Source organism: Saccoglossus kowalevskii, chromosome 6 (genome assembly GCF_978046115.1).
Source record: "Saccoglossus kowalevskii chromosome 6, keSacKowa6.1, whole genome shotgun sequence".
NCBI classification, from domain to species: Eukaryota; Metazoa; Hemichordata; class Enteropneusta; family Harrimaniidae; genus Saccoglossus; species Saccoglossus kowalevskii.
In genome coordinates, this window is record NC_140646.1 from 14943353 (window position 1) to 14960588 (window position 17236).

At 34.7% G+C, this 17236-nt stretch overlaps 2 protein-coding genes across 3 annotated transcripts in view; one reads left to right on the forward strand and one right to left on the reverse strand.

The window, feature by feature from the left end:
• Positions 1-5724, reverse strand: part of LOC102803206 (ranBP-type and C3HC4-type zinc finger-containing protein 1-like) — a 37007-nt gene extending 31283 nt beyond the window's left edge. For both annotated transcript variants that reach the window (XM_085500099.1, XM_085500097.1), the window contains exon 1: positions 5406-5724. In XM_085500099.1, coding sequence (XP_085356225.1) covers positions 5406-5588 — 183 coding nt within the window. In that variant the 5' untranslated portion in view covers positions 5589-5724. The remainder of the gene's footprint in view (positions 1-5405) is intronic.
• A 414-nt stretch (positions 5725-6138) lies between these two features.
• Positions 6139-11517, forward strand: LOC100378797 (repressor of RNA polymerase III transcription MAF1 homolog). The gene is made up of 6 exons (XM_002730932.3): positions 6139-6717; positions 8670-8927; positions 9665-9832; positions 10065-10184; positions 10670-10795; positions 11111-11517. Exons 1-6 carry the CDS (start codon positions 6635-6637, stop codon positions 11130-11132), a joined length of 777 nt encoding a protein of 258 aa, XP_002730978.1. The 5' UTR covers positions 6139-6634; the 3' UTR covers positions 11133-11517.
• The last annotated feature ends 5719 nt before the right edge of the window (positions 11518-17236 follow it).

The following is a 17236-nucleotide window of genomic DNA, read 5'->3' on the forward strand; positions in this document are numbered from 1 at the left end:
TATGTACCGGCGACATGCCGCACTGTTCGGTGATCGGCAAGCACATAGAAGACAAATTGTGGGACCAAACAAATGACACATGCTTTACGGTGATTAGACACATCACACCGCTGGCTAGAAAAATTAAATAGTGTAACATGCACGTTGGTTTTCACTGCCTATTTACGGTGTAACGTTATCGCCATCTTGGAGTTGTAAGGCTTCGTCCTGACATGGAAGGTATCCGTTAGTACCTTCCATGGTCCTGACGACTATGCTCATTAGCATAGGCGGCAGCTTCAAAGCCAGTAGAACGCGAAGTACTTTTCACGCGTTCTGCAACGAAAGTTGTACGTCAGCTTTGACTTTGTTGAGTGCATCAGGGAAAATAATTTGCATGCAGTAACAAAAAAATCATTCACGATGTGCAACGTTTTGCCATGACAGCAGTTGTTTGCAATCGTCTGCCTTCATTTAGATCATAAACGGACTCCAAACTTGTGGTCTACGATCGATTAGCTGGTATTTTAACCAGAAATGAAATACTTTGTAATAGTTGTGAAAACTAAACAAAAACGGTGTTGGTTTGTGGTATGAATGGTATTATTTTTGTATCATAATTTTCGAAGTCAGTATTACTGAAAATTATGGTTTATTTTTTTTTAAATGAACGCCAAATTTCAGTGGTCCATATTGATCTTAAGGTAGCGGAAAGGGAATTTTTTTTTATCTTGATTTTTCAATAATTGATAAAACGGTTACTTTGTACCTTGATTCATCATCTCAGCTTTTCGAAATTTTGGAAAAACCAGTGCTCAAACACTACTACCGTTTCGTTAATATTTGCATAATGTTTCTAACATGTACATATATGTATACTACCGGTTATACTCTGTTGTTGACGATTCTGATAGAACGGGTGACAAGCTTCCTGTCACAAACAATGCATATTAATCTAACGTCCATTGTCAGCATTATTATCAGTCAAGACTTCGTCTGAGAATTCGTTTTATTTTAATAACACCATCCATGGAAGGTACTAACGGAAGGAGCCACGACGCCAATCAAGTGGCCACTTAAGCCTCTTAACTGGCTTATTTCCTTTTGTTTCAACCCAAATTAATCCTGATAAGGCCATTGTCTAGCTCATCTTTGATGTCCATGATAGTTTGTGATTGTTTGTTTACACAGGTAATGAGTTAGCGGAGTATGATACAACCCCGCCATTTTTTTAATGTGACTATAAAATATATGCGCATTATGAAACTACGGTCATCACACATGCGCACTGGGTTTGTTTAGGTGTAAAAGGTCAAAATACGTATTTCACAACTGGAAATTCAACTGATGAACGTTTGACTTCACAAATTTCACATGTTTTAAATATTAGCAACTGTAACTAGAACAAGATTTCGAGTGCATACAACAACAATTCCTAAGGACTCCTAAAAAATATTATCACAGAGAATGTGTCGAGGCATGCTCTTCTTTCGATACTATCTTTTCTGTTGGTGTTCGCCGATGTCCGGTGGTCAAAAATTTCGACAGTTTCAGGCGCCAAACCCACGCACTGACAATGGTACCATTGAGTAATGCAATCGTCACAAGCAATCATTGATTAACTCTCATTACCATTACAAATACAAAATTCACGATATTTCATCAGAGTTTCTTCAATCAATGTTATATCTGACAATTTTCCATTAAAGTTCGCCATTTTCAATATTGTGCATGCGAGGTACGACTATCGCTTCCGAACATGCTCCGAATATTACCGAATGCTCAAGATTAGCATAACCCATTGTACGAAGGTGTTAAAAGCTAAGAAGAACAATGTTTGTGAACAAACATTGACAAACGATCATGGGGTAAAGCTAAAACAATAGTGTCGTGGCTCCTTCCGTTAGTACCTTCCATGCACCATCTTACTAACGCAATGACGATGAAAAGAAAGAAAGCAAAGACGCCAAAGACAGACGAGGCAAAGAAAAATCTGCAACTCTGCAATATTTACTAATTTAGACTTGCCTGCAGCCTATTGTGATTCGATCCGATATAAAATTACAGGACTTTCGCGTTCACCCCTCGTTTACGCAATTTATATTTATTTTTCAAGAATTTTTCACCTAGGTCATATTATGACCAACCTCGCGAGTGGTTCGAAAGGGACGATTAGGCTGAAATATTTGCATCAACGCGAAAGAGTTTCAACTACTTAACCGACGACGACACCGATACGTGAGACCGTTGTGGGTCGGTGATCAGACGAGGAAGTGAGTACAGGATATCTGTTGCTCGTCGACATCGGCCAAATAAACAAAGCTGTCGTTCCGTTTATGCAGAGAGCGTGCACCCATCTAATTTTTCGTTGACACTGCCGTTTTAGTTTTCTATCTTCAGCAGTAGTTTCAATCTATTCACATAGCTTTACGTTTTTGTTCTCTTAATATTCTTAATAAAACGATATTGATTGCCCAGAAACAGTTTGACCCGCTACACGCTTTATTTGGGAATTCAAAGTGATGAATATAGTCATAACAAATTATACTTGCTAATGAAAACAAAATAACGTAACATCGTGTGAAACGTACTTCACGCTCTACTCGCTTTAAAGCTGCCGCCTATGCTAATGAGCATTGTTGCGGACGAAGCCTTACAACTTCAAGATGGCGTTAATGTTACCAGCTCCCTGATGTTACACCATAATAAGGCAGCCAACACCAACGTGCATGTGTTTTGTAACCCCTTTCATTCCCTCCAGGGGATGTTATATATGTTAATTAATCAATGTTAAATACTTGCTGATTACCGAACCGTGCGGCGCGGCATGTCGTCGGTAAATACTTGTTTACCGTAGTTCGCGAGCAGTCGGCGAAATAACCATTTAAAACTAAACATTTCTATAAGCCATGCTGTGTACCCTTACATCGATCGACCATTGAGATTCGCGCTTTTCGACCAACCAACCAATGGGAATCGTGCTCTTCGCAGAGTGACACTGCGATCCTGTCGCAGAGTGCAATAATCGGCATTCGGCGAGTCGCACAATCGCTTCGCAGAGTTAGTTTTTAGACCCCCATACATACCTCCTTATTACCAACAATTACAGAAATATTCACCAAAATGATAGAATTAAAGATATCATCACACAATGAACAAATCTGAGAGAGGTCTACATGCAGTACTTATACATATAATATCAAAGCAATCAGACTTGCGGTTTTCAACAAGAAGTCAAAAATATCACTTTTTACCAAAAATATTCACTAAAATTAGAGAAATAAAGACATCATTACAACATAGTTGAACTCTGGTGACCTTGCCCTTTGTTATACTGTGGAATACTTTATTTTCGCTGTAATTAATTTTCGCTGAAAAGGCTTTTGGGCGTTTTGCTTGGAATTTATTTTCACTGATTTTTGATGAGTTTAATGTGAAATATAGGAAAAAAAAGTATATTCGCTGGATTTTATTTTCACGGAATCATCCCTTCAGTGAAAATAGCGAAAATAAATTCTAAGCGAAAATAAAGTATTCTACAGTATAATATAATTCCCTTTATCATAGTTTGTTTCAATATAAATATGCATTGTCATAATTAATTTTGAATACAAACAAGTTTTGGGGTTGAACCAACAGTGGGGAATCAGTCTACCGAATGTCCTTAAAAGATGTAAATATCTTACAAAAACATTGGTGCCTTATTTGTTTAATTATTTTAAGGGACATAATTTCCAGTTTTATTCAAAGTAATTCAGAATATTTTAGTATAAAAATAAATGCCTCATCGCAAAAAAAAAGTTCTGCATTTAGACGTGAATAGATTCATAAAACATGCAAGATAACAGAAAATCTTAGCTGGCTTTTGTCCAAATATTTTGTACAGGTGTCTGTCAAAAATTAATGATTCACTGAGACAAATACGAACTGCCTCATTGTGTGACTACTGTATTATATGAAAAGTAAAAAAACACCCTTTATGAATAGCTATCATGTTGCAAGCTGTGCTTTGTATGCAAATCAACTTAAATAGTTAGTTGGTGTCCAGTGGAGGGAGAAGTCAACAGTACTGTTGCCTCCTGAGAATCTGAGTGCGTTTGTAAACTAGTATTATGAATACTATCATTCTGTTCTAATAGCTGAAACATATTCCTGCGAGTTTTCATTTGTCGAATGAACTGTTTGTCAAATACAGAATACATATATTTTAGAACAATTTTCTTTTTAAAAAATGGATGAAATGTTTTGCTTTTGATGTATTGTTTTTGATTTGATAACTTTGAACTAAACATATTTTCTATTAGCTTCAGATCTTGATCAAAGTTTGGCACCCAGTTCATAGGAGTGCTTATATTGATTTTCTGACATCTTGTTTTCTGTAAAGATTTTATTGGTAGGTTTGCAAATGTGTATCAGACTGTGCAATCTCTCGATGAGTTGGTTTTGAAACCCAGTATGGGATTCTGGAATACATTACCAAGGATATTATTACAAGATAAATCATTTGCTTCATTGAACACATACAACAATGCATATTTCCACTGAGATCAGTGACCTTTGATGTGTATCACCAGTGATCAGTCAAGTAGAAACAGTCAAAATATTTTATCAGATTTTCTCAATTTTTGCATGATATTTTCATACAGGACATCTGTTGTTCAAACTCAGGGAAGACATTATACTGATGAATAAGGTGACCAAGTTTGATGAAGTTTGGAATAGAATTAGTAAAGTTATTATGCACACAATAACAATTATTAATGACGACGACAACAACAACAACGCCGGACAAAATCTTTCCCTTAATATACCTTTCCCTTCCATTTTTGATGGTACGGGCAAGGTAAAAATGAACAAATCTGAGAGAGGTCCACATGTAGTACCTATATATGTAATATCAAAGCAATAGGACTTGCTGTATTTTGCAAGAAGTCAAAAATATCACTTTTTACCAAAAATGACAAAAGTATTCATCAAAATTAGAGAATTAAAGATATCATCACGAAATGAACAAACATTCTTACTTGCGGTTTCAAAGAAAAAATTGAAATTGTAAAGTTGACGACGACGGACAATCAGTCGACAGCGGAGCTAAAATGACAAAATTTTCCTCCTATATTCCTTTCATGAATATGATTGAGAAAGGTAAAAATCACAATTTTCAATATTTTTTTCTGTTACTAACTGTAGAACCATCTCTTTGGGGCTATATTGCAGATATTGGATGTTTTAATATGTATTATCGTGTAGTGTCATTAAAAACACTTATTTTCCATTTTAGTGAATTATTAATATATGCAAATAGGACACATTTTTCAGCCAATCGCGTCATGCTATTACCACTATCACAGTATTTGTTTAAAACACTCCTCTCTCTCCGATTTGAATGAAAAATAATATTGAAGTAACCCACAGTGTTTTCTCACCGTATTCGTATGTAAATATTTCGCCACAAACGAAAATTGTGCTCCTTGAAGTTCATATAATTGCAGAAGGGCAGGTGTACCATCAGTTGGACTGCCTTCAGTCAGTGGTCGCCATGGTGGTTTACCATTTGGATCGTATCGAAGCAAGGTGGCTCTCCCGGACGCCAGCATCGTCCCGAGCATGCTTTAATCTGTTTTTGAACTTCTGAGAGATACCATCACAGAGGGTTTGTAGCCTTACGATTTAGAAAGACATTTTATGTTACGTGCTTCCGGGTTCCGTGTACTGACGCAGGGAAATCTGTGAGGGTGGAAAGTCCCTTCGCTACAAAGTAATGCGAGGGGGGGGGGTAACCGGAAAGGGAATACTGGTGCGCGCCACAAAGCGTCGAAAACTATATTTATTCTGTGGGGATATGTAAGCAATATCTATATCGCTGTTTTGTATACAATTTAAGATGGTCGATATAATGAAAAATTCATTGATTCTATCGCCACTAATTTTTTTTTTCCCGACCTGTCGTCTTTCCTCCTATTTTGAAAAATGGCATCGCTCATGACGTCATGCAGATCTATTTTAGTCACTACCCTAAATCGCTAATATAGTCATATTACCCACAATTCTTAGAACCAGTTCTCTTTTAGGTAGATTGTATGGTAAACAAGGCGGTGTCGCGGAACTATGGGTATCCAAAACAATCACCGAATGGGGTACAAATAAACATTGTATTATTTTTCAGCTGTTGACACTTTGTGTTGCCTTTATGTGAATTATTTTGGTCAATATTCCTGTTTGACCCGAAGTATAACTATATTGATACGACCTGTTATTGACCGGAGTGTGCGCTGAATACTATTCCATATCAAGATTACATATTTCTGTTCTAATTATTGGAAACTACTAAATTTGTTGCCTGGGCGAGTCGCGTAGATTTTTGATGGCGGGGAATGATTCAACGGACACTGCTTCCTCAGTCGTATTCGATCGAACAATTTCTATGCAAACTCGACGTTCACGACCGTATAGTCACCCAAGTGCCATATTCACGAACTGAAACTACACTGTTATATATTTAGTGTAAATATTAATCTATAATTTGACAGGGAAGTGCATTGAATAAGCAGAGTCAGTCGTTGTCCGAGTGTCAGTGATCGCCTTTTGTCATTTTGACTTTTTATTTTATTTTTAACGACCGGCTACGATAAATTTGTTTAGCTGAATACTCAACATGAAGTTACTTGAGAATTCCCAGCTTGAAGCTATCAGTGATGCATTGTCTATCGAGACTGGTGATTGTAAAATTTACGGAAAGTAAGTATTTGTTTATACTTCATTTATGATTCAATTATTCAATGACCCGGTAACTTGCAATGGTCTTAAATGTATTGTTTGTCACGTAGACGTTTGGTCTGGTTACACTGTGTTTCTTTTTTGGACGACTTTTATCCCCGGTAAAATTTTACCACCAAATGGGCTGGTTAATTTCTTCAGTACATGGAGGTACCTCCATGTTCAGCGATTCTACGTGATCCCTGATCGACAGAATGATATTCTTGCAATCTATCGAGTATCTGTCCAAAATAATAAGTCAATATATTTTTTAGTTTAAGCACCAACGCAGGGTGCAAGTTATTGTTATATACTGGTCTGACGCTGTCAAGTGTTCTTTCACTACGAGTTTTACCAGTTAACCCACAGTCGGTCGAGTGGTCTTTCCATCTATCTAGTAATACAACTATTATTATTCACTTACTAGTATGCTATGAGAAAACAAAAGAACATTTGTTACGAAAGCTTTTCTGTTAGTGGAGGACATATCACTGGTATAAAGTAAATACTCTGAAAGAACTATTAGAATAAAAAAAACAATGAGAGGTGTTGCTGATGATAATGTTGTTTACATGGCTCTTCAGAGGCAAATATGGCAATTGCAATTTTTTGAATTGTTGCCCGAGGATTTCAAGACATGCAGCTAGATATGATAGGTGATATATCTTGCTCAACACGCAGCTGCATCTCACATGTATGCAAGATTATTTTTAAGCTTTCATAAATAATATTTTAGTAACAATACCATAGTTATTAATCTTCCAAAACTAATTTTTAAATATTAATGGATTTGGTATTTATACAAATGTAATGTTCATCTGGTCAAGTCAATGTAAAATCAGGATTGTGCAAGCGTGAAATATAATCTTTGTTTTATATTAATTTAATGTTTACTAACTGAAATGTTACTAGAAATATCCTCATCACATATCTCTAAGTTGGTAAACTAAATTTTAAATGACATCTTAGTTTGTAGACAAACTTTTTTTTTTAAATATTTTTGTGCCAGGCGACAGTTCTGGACATTGAATGTAACTGTTGTCTCTCCTGACTTTTTTTTTTTGTATGTGCAAATTGCAAGTGCTAGTGCTGACACATAGTGCATTTGCCACAGAAGTCATATTCATGTTTGGGACTACATGACAGGGCTGTGTGGCCATCTCTCTGTCAAATGACAATTTTAATGCGCTATCCTGGCGTCAACCAGGCTCGGTCGAACACAAGCACCTGCGGACCTTAACAAAGGTTCCCCCAAAGTCGCATTCATTAGTGAATGAATCTCGGCCAGTGGAATTGGCCTTCCCATTGAGTCTGTGGCACACTCACCCAGGGTAGGGGTTGACCCTTTGATGTTCAACCTAAGGTAGGATTTGAACTTGCGTCTACCGATCATGAGTCTGGAGCGACAACCACTATGCTACCAGTGACCGGTTATATGTAGACAAACTTAAGTACATTTTTAATTTTTATGTGAAAATATTAGTTATTATGGTATTAACATATAAATCTTTAGTAATATAAACATGTAAATTTGCATTAGATTAGATTCTCAATTTTTAATTCAAATAAATCAGTACAAGCTGTTGCAAAATCATAAATCATGTGCCTTCCGATAAACATAAACACTGTTATAGAATTTAAGCTGAAATATATCAGTACATTAGCCCATTTTCAAATAACATTTTTGCTGTGCTATGTGTTTTTCGGTCAGGTCTATGTTTGCAAACTTCATGGGAATCCAAACCTTTAGATTTTCTTTTTTTACTTGAGGCAACAGCTGCCAACTATTTTATAAGCAGTCATTTAAATGATACTCTGAACGAATTATTGTATTTCTAATATTTTATCAATCTTTGATTTCTGACATGTACTTTATTTTCATCTCCAGCATAATGCAACTAGTCAGCTAACTTTAATGTTGCTGCTTTTTTCAGGGTTGAGAGTTACTCATGTAAAATGGCAGGCAATGATAAACGCCTTTTCAAGACAATGAGCCATGACGGACAGTCTCCACATGAGCTTCAAGCGCTGTCTCCTCCCCAAACTCAGATGTCATTGAGTCCTAACCGCCAGTACAGTCGAAGTACAAGCTCTGAAGGAGAAGGTCCACTATGTGATACATGTAGTAGAAAGATGCTTTTCTACCTTACATCTACATTGAATGCTTCTTTTCATCCTGACTATGACTTCAGGTAATAAAGTGCTTTAGTTATTAAATTATTTCAGTGATTTTGTACAAAGTAGAGTAACCGTGTGAACATTTACAAGTATGTTGGCCAAGTACCAGGCTTTTAGCCAGCTACCTGTCTGCCTTAGACAGGCACTCCACAGGTGCAAAATTTCATTCGACAGACAAACCTGTCCAATTTTCATGGCTAATTACCCCTGGATTATAAAATAACCACAAATAAACAACAAAAAATAGACAGTACATGTGAGTCTATGGATACAGACTAGAAACTGCTATTTTTTTTATTTCAATAATGTTTTCAGACATGTACTTTCAATTTTCTGGCTATCACCCTAGCAAGAACATGTTTCAAATATTTAGGTTGAGTTGGCAGTCTTCAACAACTCTTTGCACCCTCTGTAAATTTATTTTTTGAAATTTTAATAACAGACATATACGTGTCTTATGACCTGTATGTACTGGTAAAACGGAATGTCCGAATAGAACCACACTGTGCAGGCGGATGATGGTAAACTACCAACTTAGTGAACCCTTATGTAACATGCCATATGAGAGATTTAAAGCCTGTGCATGTGGCAAACAACTATAACCTGTTGTTGTCTACAAACAAGTGTCCACTAATGAGCCATTGTGTTTTGTTTTGCATTTTTATCGTCGCTTACGGCTCAATTTCTGCATAGTAACACAGTAACACCTCTCAGTTTCAAGTGTTAATAATTGTAATTGTATTCTCTGTAGTGACACCAAAAGTCATGAATTCAGTCGTGAACCAAGTTTACAATGGGTTGTCAATGCTATAGACAGCAACATGTTTGCTACTGGAGGAGCGATGTACTCAGCTATCAAATCTAAACTGTGGTCTGCTATTGATAATGAAGTATCTTTACCAGAATGTGAATTCTACAGGTATAGCAATTATATTTATAACAAAACATGTTCCTGGTATTAAAATCGAGGTGTTATAAATAAATTCATATATAATAATGTTGGATCCAACAATTATTTTATTTAAAAAATTGTTTTCGCCCTGTTATTCAGTTATCAAAATGGGTTTGTTAATCTAAATATAGTTATTATTCTCATTTAATAACTGCCTATAGAAGAATAGTAATAATATAATATTTGCATCTTGTTTCAGTTACAATCCTGATTTGGAATGTGACCCCTTTGGAGAAGGTGGTGTTCTTTGGTCATTCAACTACTTCTTTTACAATAAGAAGATGAAACGTATATTATTCTATTCTTGCAGAGCTGTCAGGTTAGTACAATAATTTATCCTGCATGTCTTTATGGTTGGGTCATTTGCATATAATAGAATAAAAATAACTTATTATTGTGCAACATAGTTCAGCTTTTATTTAAATTAATTAAAACTATGGTAGAAAGCTACTTTTTATATTTTACATATTTGACATGCAGAAAATGAAATAAAAATATTGGGTTAACAGTTCTGAGAAAATCGATAAAGTAAAAATAGCAACGCTTTGTATTAGGACATTTTATTATTGTTTCATATGGAAAAATTTTGTTCGGTGACATAGGGTGAAAAGAATTTATACTTACTGGGTATATACTTATAGTGCCTTTATAGTTTATGTCTAATATTACAAAATTGACAAAAAATGTTGAAAATGCAATTCATGTCATATTTTATCAGCTGAAATACATAATATAGACGTACCTTTGTTTTTACCCGCTGGCCTTATCATGCTTAGATGACAATACAAATGATTTTGATTGCAGTTCTTCAGCTGGTCAGGTATCTGCTGATTCTGGCATTGGACAAGATCTTGGAATGGAAATGGATGGTGATGACATGCAGGAAGACTATATAGATGAGGATGATCTCACATATTCATCTCATGAAAGGTAAACTATTTTAGCCTTCTAGGTATCATAAATGTATAAACAACAAGTGTTTCCTCTGAGCTTTATTTTTACAAATTTTTCCCAGTGAAATTTGATAATCTGAAAAACATCCCGATTAAATAATATTATGTGTTTTGTTTTCAAATCCAACTGATCTAAAAACCATTTTGAAATGAGATTTTAGCATTTAATCAGAAGAAACACTGACCATAACTAGGGATAGTTTTATGCTTTAACGTTTATAACATAATTCCCAGTTACTTTCTGCATTATGGAGTTGTGTTGGTTCTTGATTATATATATATTTTTTTTCAGAGTCACGCCATTGCTGTATTGAAGTAGCATTTACTGATAATAAAAGTACGGAAAGCAGGGAAGGTTTTTAATGAAAGCAACTTGAAATTGCATGCGATAGTTATTTTATCTTGTACCATTTAAAATGTGTGTGCAAGGTTTACCCTAATGACCGTCATTTGGTGGATTTTATTTGCATGTATAAATGCTTTATGGTCATAGTGGGGTGTGGAATGCATCATATGATTTTTGCTGAAGAAGCTTTTTGTCCTCTAGTTCCATATACTGTTGATGCATTAGAGTTTCAATTTTGCTATTTTTGCTGATGAGTGAAATCGGCTAAATTATGTTTATTATGAGAGTAAGAGTACAACAGAACACATTGTTTCCCTGGTAACGCAGTGAATAAAAATGGCATCACACCTGAATATACATATATCTGTATTTCACTTTTGAAATAAATAAACGGTGAATTTTCACACAAGTTCCCAGAAGAGAAAAAAGCTAGTGCTTTCCAGAAAGTTGTTTTTCGGTGTTGTTCTTGAGTTATTTCAGTCTGTTATCTTAGTTTGCTCAAGTTTATGTTACTCAAATTTTAGGTCTAACACAAACAGCCAAAAGGCTAAACACAAAACATAACATGCTGAGATAACGTCAGCAAGGTATCAATCGACCTTAAATACAAGTGAAATTAATGTGGTGACAAAAAAAATTCATTAGCTCATACAAAACAAACATATTTTTCCACTCATATGATTTTTCTATAAAGCAGTCATTCTACAGGAGCCGTGGAAAAGAAAGATGTTTTTACCATTTAGTAACCAGAAATGTTTTATTTTGACATTCATACATTTAATGTGTTTTGTCTTTTCCCTTTGACTGCGTGTTAATGTTAACGTACGATTGCTCTTGAGCAAAAAGATCTTTGTGATGTCAAAATGTTTAAAATAAAACTTTAAGTTTAAGTTTTAAAAGATAACCATTCAGTTGAAAACGTAGAATCTGAACTTTGACCCGAGCATCACAGTCAGAACACTCCATTCAGTGATTGCAAATAAAGTATTGAACTTGCCATAAGAAATTTACAAGAATGATCCAGAATGTATTAAGGGAAGCTATACATGTCAACAAATTTAAACATTGGTAACTTGCTGTCATGAAGACAAAAAATTCAATGCCTGAAGGATTCAAGAAATGAAAGGTTAGACAGTGAGGTGATAGATGGCTTAGCAATCTTTTAAGTGGCAGAGTATTTTGCTCTAGGTTTTGAAAGCATCATATACTGTGATTATATCTTTATCTGATATGCAAGTGAGCTAGACCAAAAGTAGTCTGTCCTGAATAGGACTTCTGTTGTGTCCTCTAAGAAAAATAGTGATGCGTTTTTAGCTCCATTGTCGAGCGGAGCTCATCATACGAGTGATTGTCCATCGTCGTCGTCCGTGTCAATGTTTTACTTTTTCGACTTCTTCTTGAAAACTACAAGCCTGAATGCTTTGATACTTGGTGTATATGTACCTTGGGTAGACCTCTCTCAGATTTGTTCATTTCATGATGATATCTTCAATTCTCTAATTTTGGTGAATATTTTTGGTAAAAAGTGATATTTTCAACTTCTTGTTAAAAACCGCAAGTCCAATTGCTTTGATATTACATATATAGGTACTACATGTGGACCTCTCTCAGATTTGTTCATTTTGTAATATCTTTAATTCTCTAATTTTGGTGAATATTTTTGTAATTTTTGGTAAAAAGTGATATTTTCGACTTCTTGTTGAAAACCGCAAGTCTAATTGCTTTGATATTACATATATAGGTACTACATGTGGACCTCTCTCAGATTTGTTAATTTTCTAATGATATCTTCTGTTCTTTAATTGCCATGTGCATTGCTAACAGCGGAGCTATCTCAGCCGACAGGCTGCTTGTTTATTTTAGTAAGGATTATCTCGAACATGGTCGTTTTTTGACCCTGCTCATAGCAGTGGTTGTTTCAAACAACATGATCTGTATGTGTGTACCTAAATCTCCACAGTAGGCAGACAGTGCATTATTTGTGCCTAACTACTCATCCATCCATCCATGCATGCTAAAACTTTCTTTTTGCTTATGTGATGGAATGTTGACATGATTATTACTACCGGTATTAGATGTCTGTTTTTTGCGAGGTTTACTTTTATTGCATTTAGCAAGCATTATAAAACTTATTTGTGCTGATGTTTATAACTTCAATATGTGAGATCCCAAGGTTTGATCTCTTGGTGGCTTTAACCTGAATATGTGGCTGATGCCTGCCAGTTTGACTATCACTTGATACGAACAAGTGTTGACATTTAATTGGGTAGGTTTATTTTAGATACAAGTAGTCGGTGGCATGCTGTTAAAATCTTTGCTTAGATGTAATGTTATTTTTTTTGTCAATTTTAAGTTTGTGACAGATCTGAAGCTTTATAGTTTTGCTGCTTTTATCAACCTTTTTTTTCTTTTTAAATTATAAAAAAAAATGTATACATAATTAGTGATGTACTTTTTAATATTTGAAAGATGAATATAGTCTTTCCTGTTATTTCAATTCACTATGATCTAAGCTACAATATTGTCAACCTATTTAATGCACTTATTTTCTCTTCTATCTTTCACAAAACTTTTTTCCAAAACTTTTCTCTTATTCTATGGATGTGTACATCGTCATGCATATGTTGTGGATTTTTTTTAGTGTACATATATAAATATAACTGGATTGTTGTACAGGAAATTTTTTTCTACCCTTCAAAATAAAGACTTGGTTTTTAAATTTTATTACATTATTGTCTTGTCTTTTGTCATACACTATTTGGGTTTTTCCAATACTAGTAGAGAACTGAAGTCAGTTTACATTACACTGCATATACTTTGAAGACCTTGGATATTAAAGCACTCAAATTTGTATTTGTGCTTTTTGTGACCTTATTAACCAGTCTTTTGACCTTACTCTCAAATCACCTCATTTGGAAGAATAGGGTAGCTCATTTGGCATACTAGCGCAAGAGGGCGCTATTGCATTTATGCCATGGAAAGTCTGGGCATCACATACAGCCACTATCAATCACCATTTGAAAAAAAATTCTAGGAAAATATCAATAGAAATCAGTCAGTGCAACACCCACAATTAATTGTTTGGATTGACAGAGTGAGAAGTTGTTTCAGGAGTAATACTGTGAAATGACTAATTTTCACTGGGTTTAAAAATTTCACTGATTTACCATTTCAGGCATATTCAGTGGGTTTTAAATTCATGGTTTTAACATTTAGATAACATGTTCTATGCTAAATTTTATATATTCACTGTGTTTTAATTTTGCGCATTTTCCAATCAGCGAAATAAGCAAAATTAAAACCCAGTGAATAATTAACCCATTTACAGTACCGTACTTCATATTGTTATACCACTCTTAGTCATGTGATCATTTGTTCTAGCCATGTGTTTATTTCTGTAACTCTAAGTTTTAGTTTTGTCTCTTTGTAGATATGTAATCACAATTATTTTCATATACAGCTTAGTCAGTGTTTTTAACATTTAATAATTTACATACTTATTAGTGTCAGGTCTTTTTGAGCTTGATCAGGTGTCAAGGTTTGGAATTTTAGATGTGAATGTCTCAATTATTGAAAAACTTGGCCAAGCTGGGTTTGAACCACGACTTTAGTATTGGTAATCAGTATCTCCAACTTCCATAAATACAAGACATTTGGTCAGGATAGCTATAATAAAGTAGACGTTTGAACACCTCATCATCATGTAATTGTCGTGATGCAAGTCATTAACCTCACCTTGCAGCTGTGCTGTTTTTGGCCCTGTGCCGTTTACAAGATGCCAAGTATAAGTGTGACTGTTACACTGGAAACATAGCCACAGTAAATGCATTAATTATTCACCGGGTTTTAACTTTGCTGATAAGTAAAACTCACTTAATTAGATCTCTGTGAACATTTAAAAAACAATAAAATTTCCGTGACAAATTGGGGAAATTAAAACACATTGAATATGTTCAAAACATCAAAATAGTGATGGTTTTACAGTACTTTAGGAATGATTGATTACGTAAGTTTATTTTATGAAGATTCAAAGGATTATGATTACGAAGTTCTTGAAATTAGAAAATGTATTGCATCATGTACTATTCATGTTTCAGGGCCATCACTGAACAATGTAAATACAATCCAACTAATCCAAGATGAAATGTGGTTCACCAATATTGCACTATTACAAAGTATTACTGTCATTTATGAGATGCCCAATTTTAATACATTTTTTATAATTTTTATTACACATCTGTCACTGTACAGCCATAAGTTACAGCGTGCCGTAATTTTGCGGTATTTTCATCCTACAATATTATGAATTCCAAATATGAAATGATGGCGTGCGTGAGCATCCTCTAATAATAATAAAAACAAACATGGCAGCCCCAAGGTTTTGATTGGACTCCACACAAAGAAGTTTGCCAAACCTTTTGTTTCTCGGTATTCCTATGTATCCTTGAGGAAAATCCTCTCCAAATATTACCTTAATTTTCTACATTATTATACTGTGTGCATTCCTATGGTAAAACTGTTGCAAATATATTTCACACAATGCCTCACTATTGTTATTGATTGAATAATTATTATAGTATGAGACTGTCAATGTTGTTGGTCAAAATCAGTCACATGATCATTTGATAAATATTTATATTGGCCTCTCCTAGTTTATTTCTTACCTCTGTCATCTTGTGTGTTACTGGCCTCTAATGTCATAACATTCTGGGCACTTAGATTGTCGCAGATGTTAAAAAGATGGATGACACTTTCCATATGTTTTACCACTGGCAGATAATTTTTGATATTAAAGCCAATGTCCAGTAAAATAATACCATTAATAAACAAGTCATTTACTGTCAAGTCAACGTGCTACATACATGGAGCTCTGTGCTACATATAACTCCTACCAAAATAGCTAAATGAACCAGCCACTCTGTACACATGCAGTAGTGGGGGAGTATGTTCACATATACTCCATGAAGTATTTGCATTATAGCATTTATAATACAGAAAATATCAACATATACACGCCATGCATGACACAGTCCCTAGTTAATTTAAGATATATAGTTTTGTTTATGGTGACATGTCAGAGATATGGATCCAGAAGCTGATGATCATTAAAATGATTGACATTCAGTCATCTTGTATCTGATCGTCAAATGAGTACTTGTCCATATAGGGAGATATGGCTCTAGAACAGCAATAATTAAAACAAAATGGCCACCAGTCGACCATTTTGAATCAGAACTTGAAACAAATGCATAGTAATTAACAAGTGTCGCATGAAGTGCAATGTCGCTGTAAAACGTGATTGCAATCAGCCAAAAAATGTCAGAGATATGGTGAAAAAACAGCATTCGTGATGAAATGGAATGAAGAAATGCTTGGTTTTGATGATTTTTAAAAATTTAAAACAGCAGTCATTTGGCTATCTTGAATTTGATCGTCAATCTAATATCTGTGCATATGTTTAACAAGTTTGAACATGATCAGTCAAAGCATGTCAGATATTGCTCTGGAACAGCATTTATAAAAACAGAAAGTCTCCTTTTTCTGATCCGGTCTAAAAAACAAATTGACAAGGTCCCATTATGTCGAATGTATGTACCAAGTTTGAACAAAATCCATCCATAAACGACAGAGATCCGGTAAGCCTGAAATGCTGAATTTTGATGATTTTTTAAGCACAAAAATGGCCACCATTTGGCCATTTCGAATTGGATAGTCAAACCAATATATCCATGACATGATACATAATGAATATATAAATTTGAACATAATCAGTCAAAGTTTGTCCAGAGATAAGTCTCCAGATCTGCATTCATTAAAACTCTTAATGTGAACTGAAAAACAAATTGACATGCATCAAGGTTCCATAATGTCCAATGTATGTACCAAGTTTGAACAAAATCCATCTGTAAACAGCCGAGATCCGGTTCCGTAATGCTTGATTTTGATGATTTTTCATAACAAAAATGGCCAATCTTGAATCAAATTGATGTGCATATGTATAATATTATGTATAATGTATGCGTGAATTTTGAATGTAATCAGTCTAGGCATGTCTAATATATAGGTCCGGAT

What these genes read in the sequence shown, in the direction of transcription:
- LOC100378797 (XM_002730932.3), top strand. Translation starts at nt 6,635, where the DNA reads ATGAAGTTACTTGAGAATTCCCAGCTTGAAGCTATCAGTGATGCATTG. An exon ending in CCAGAATGTGAATTCTACAG is followed by an intron (nt 9,833 to 10,064) that starts GTATAGCAATTA and finishes ATCTTGTTTCAG; the next exon opens with TTACAATCCTGATTTGGAAT. An exon ending in ACATATTCATCTCATGAAAG is followed by an intron (nt 10,796 to 11,110) that starts GTAAACTATTTT and finishes ATTTTTTTTCAG; the next exon opens with AGTCACGCCATTGCTGTATT.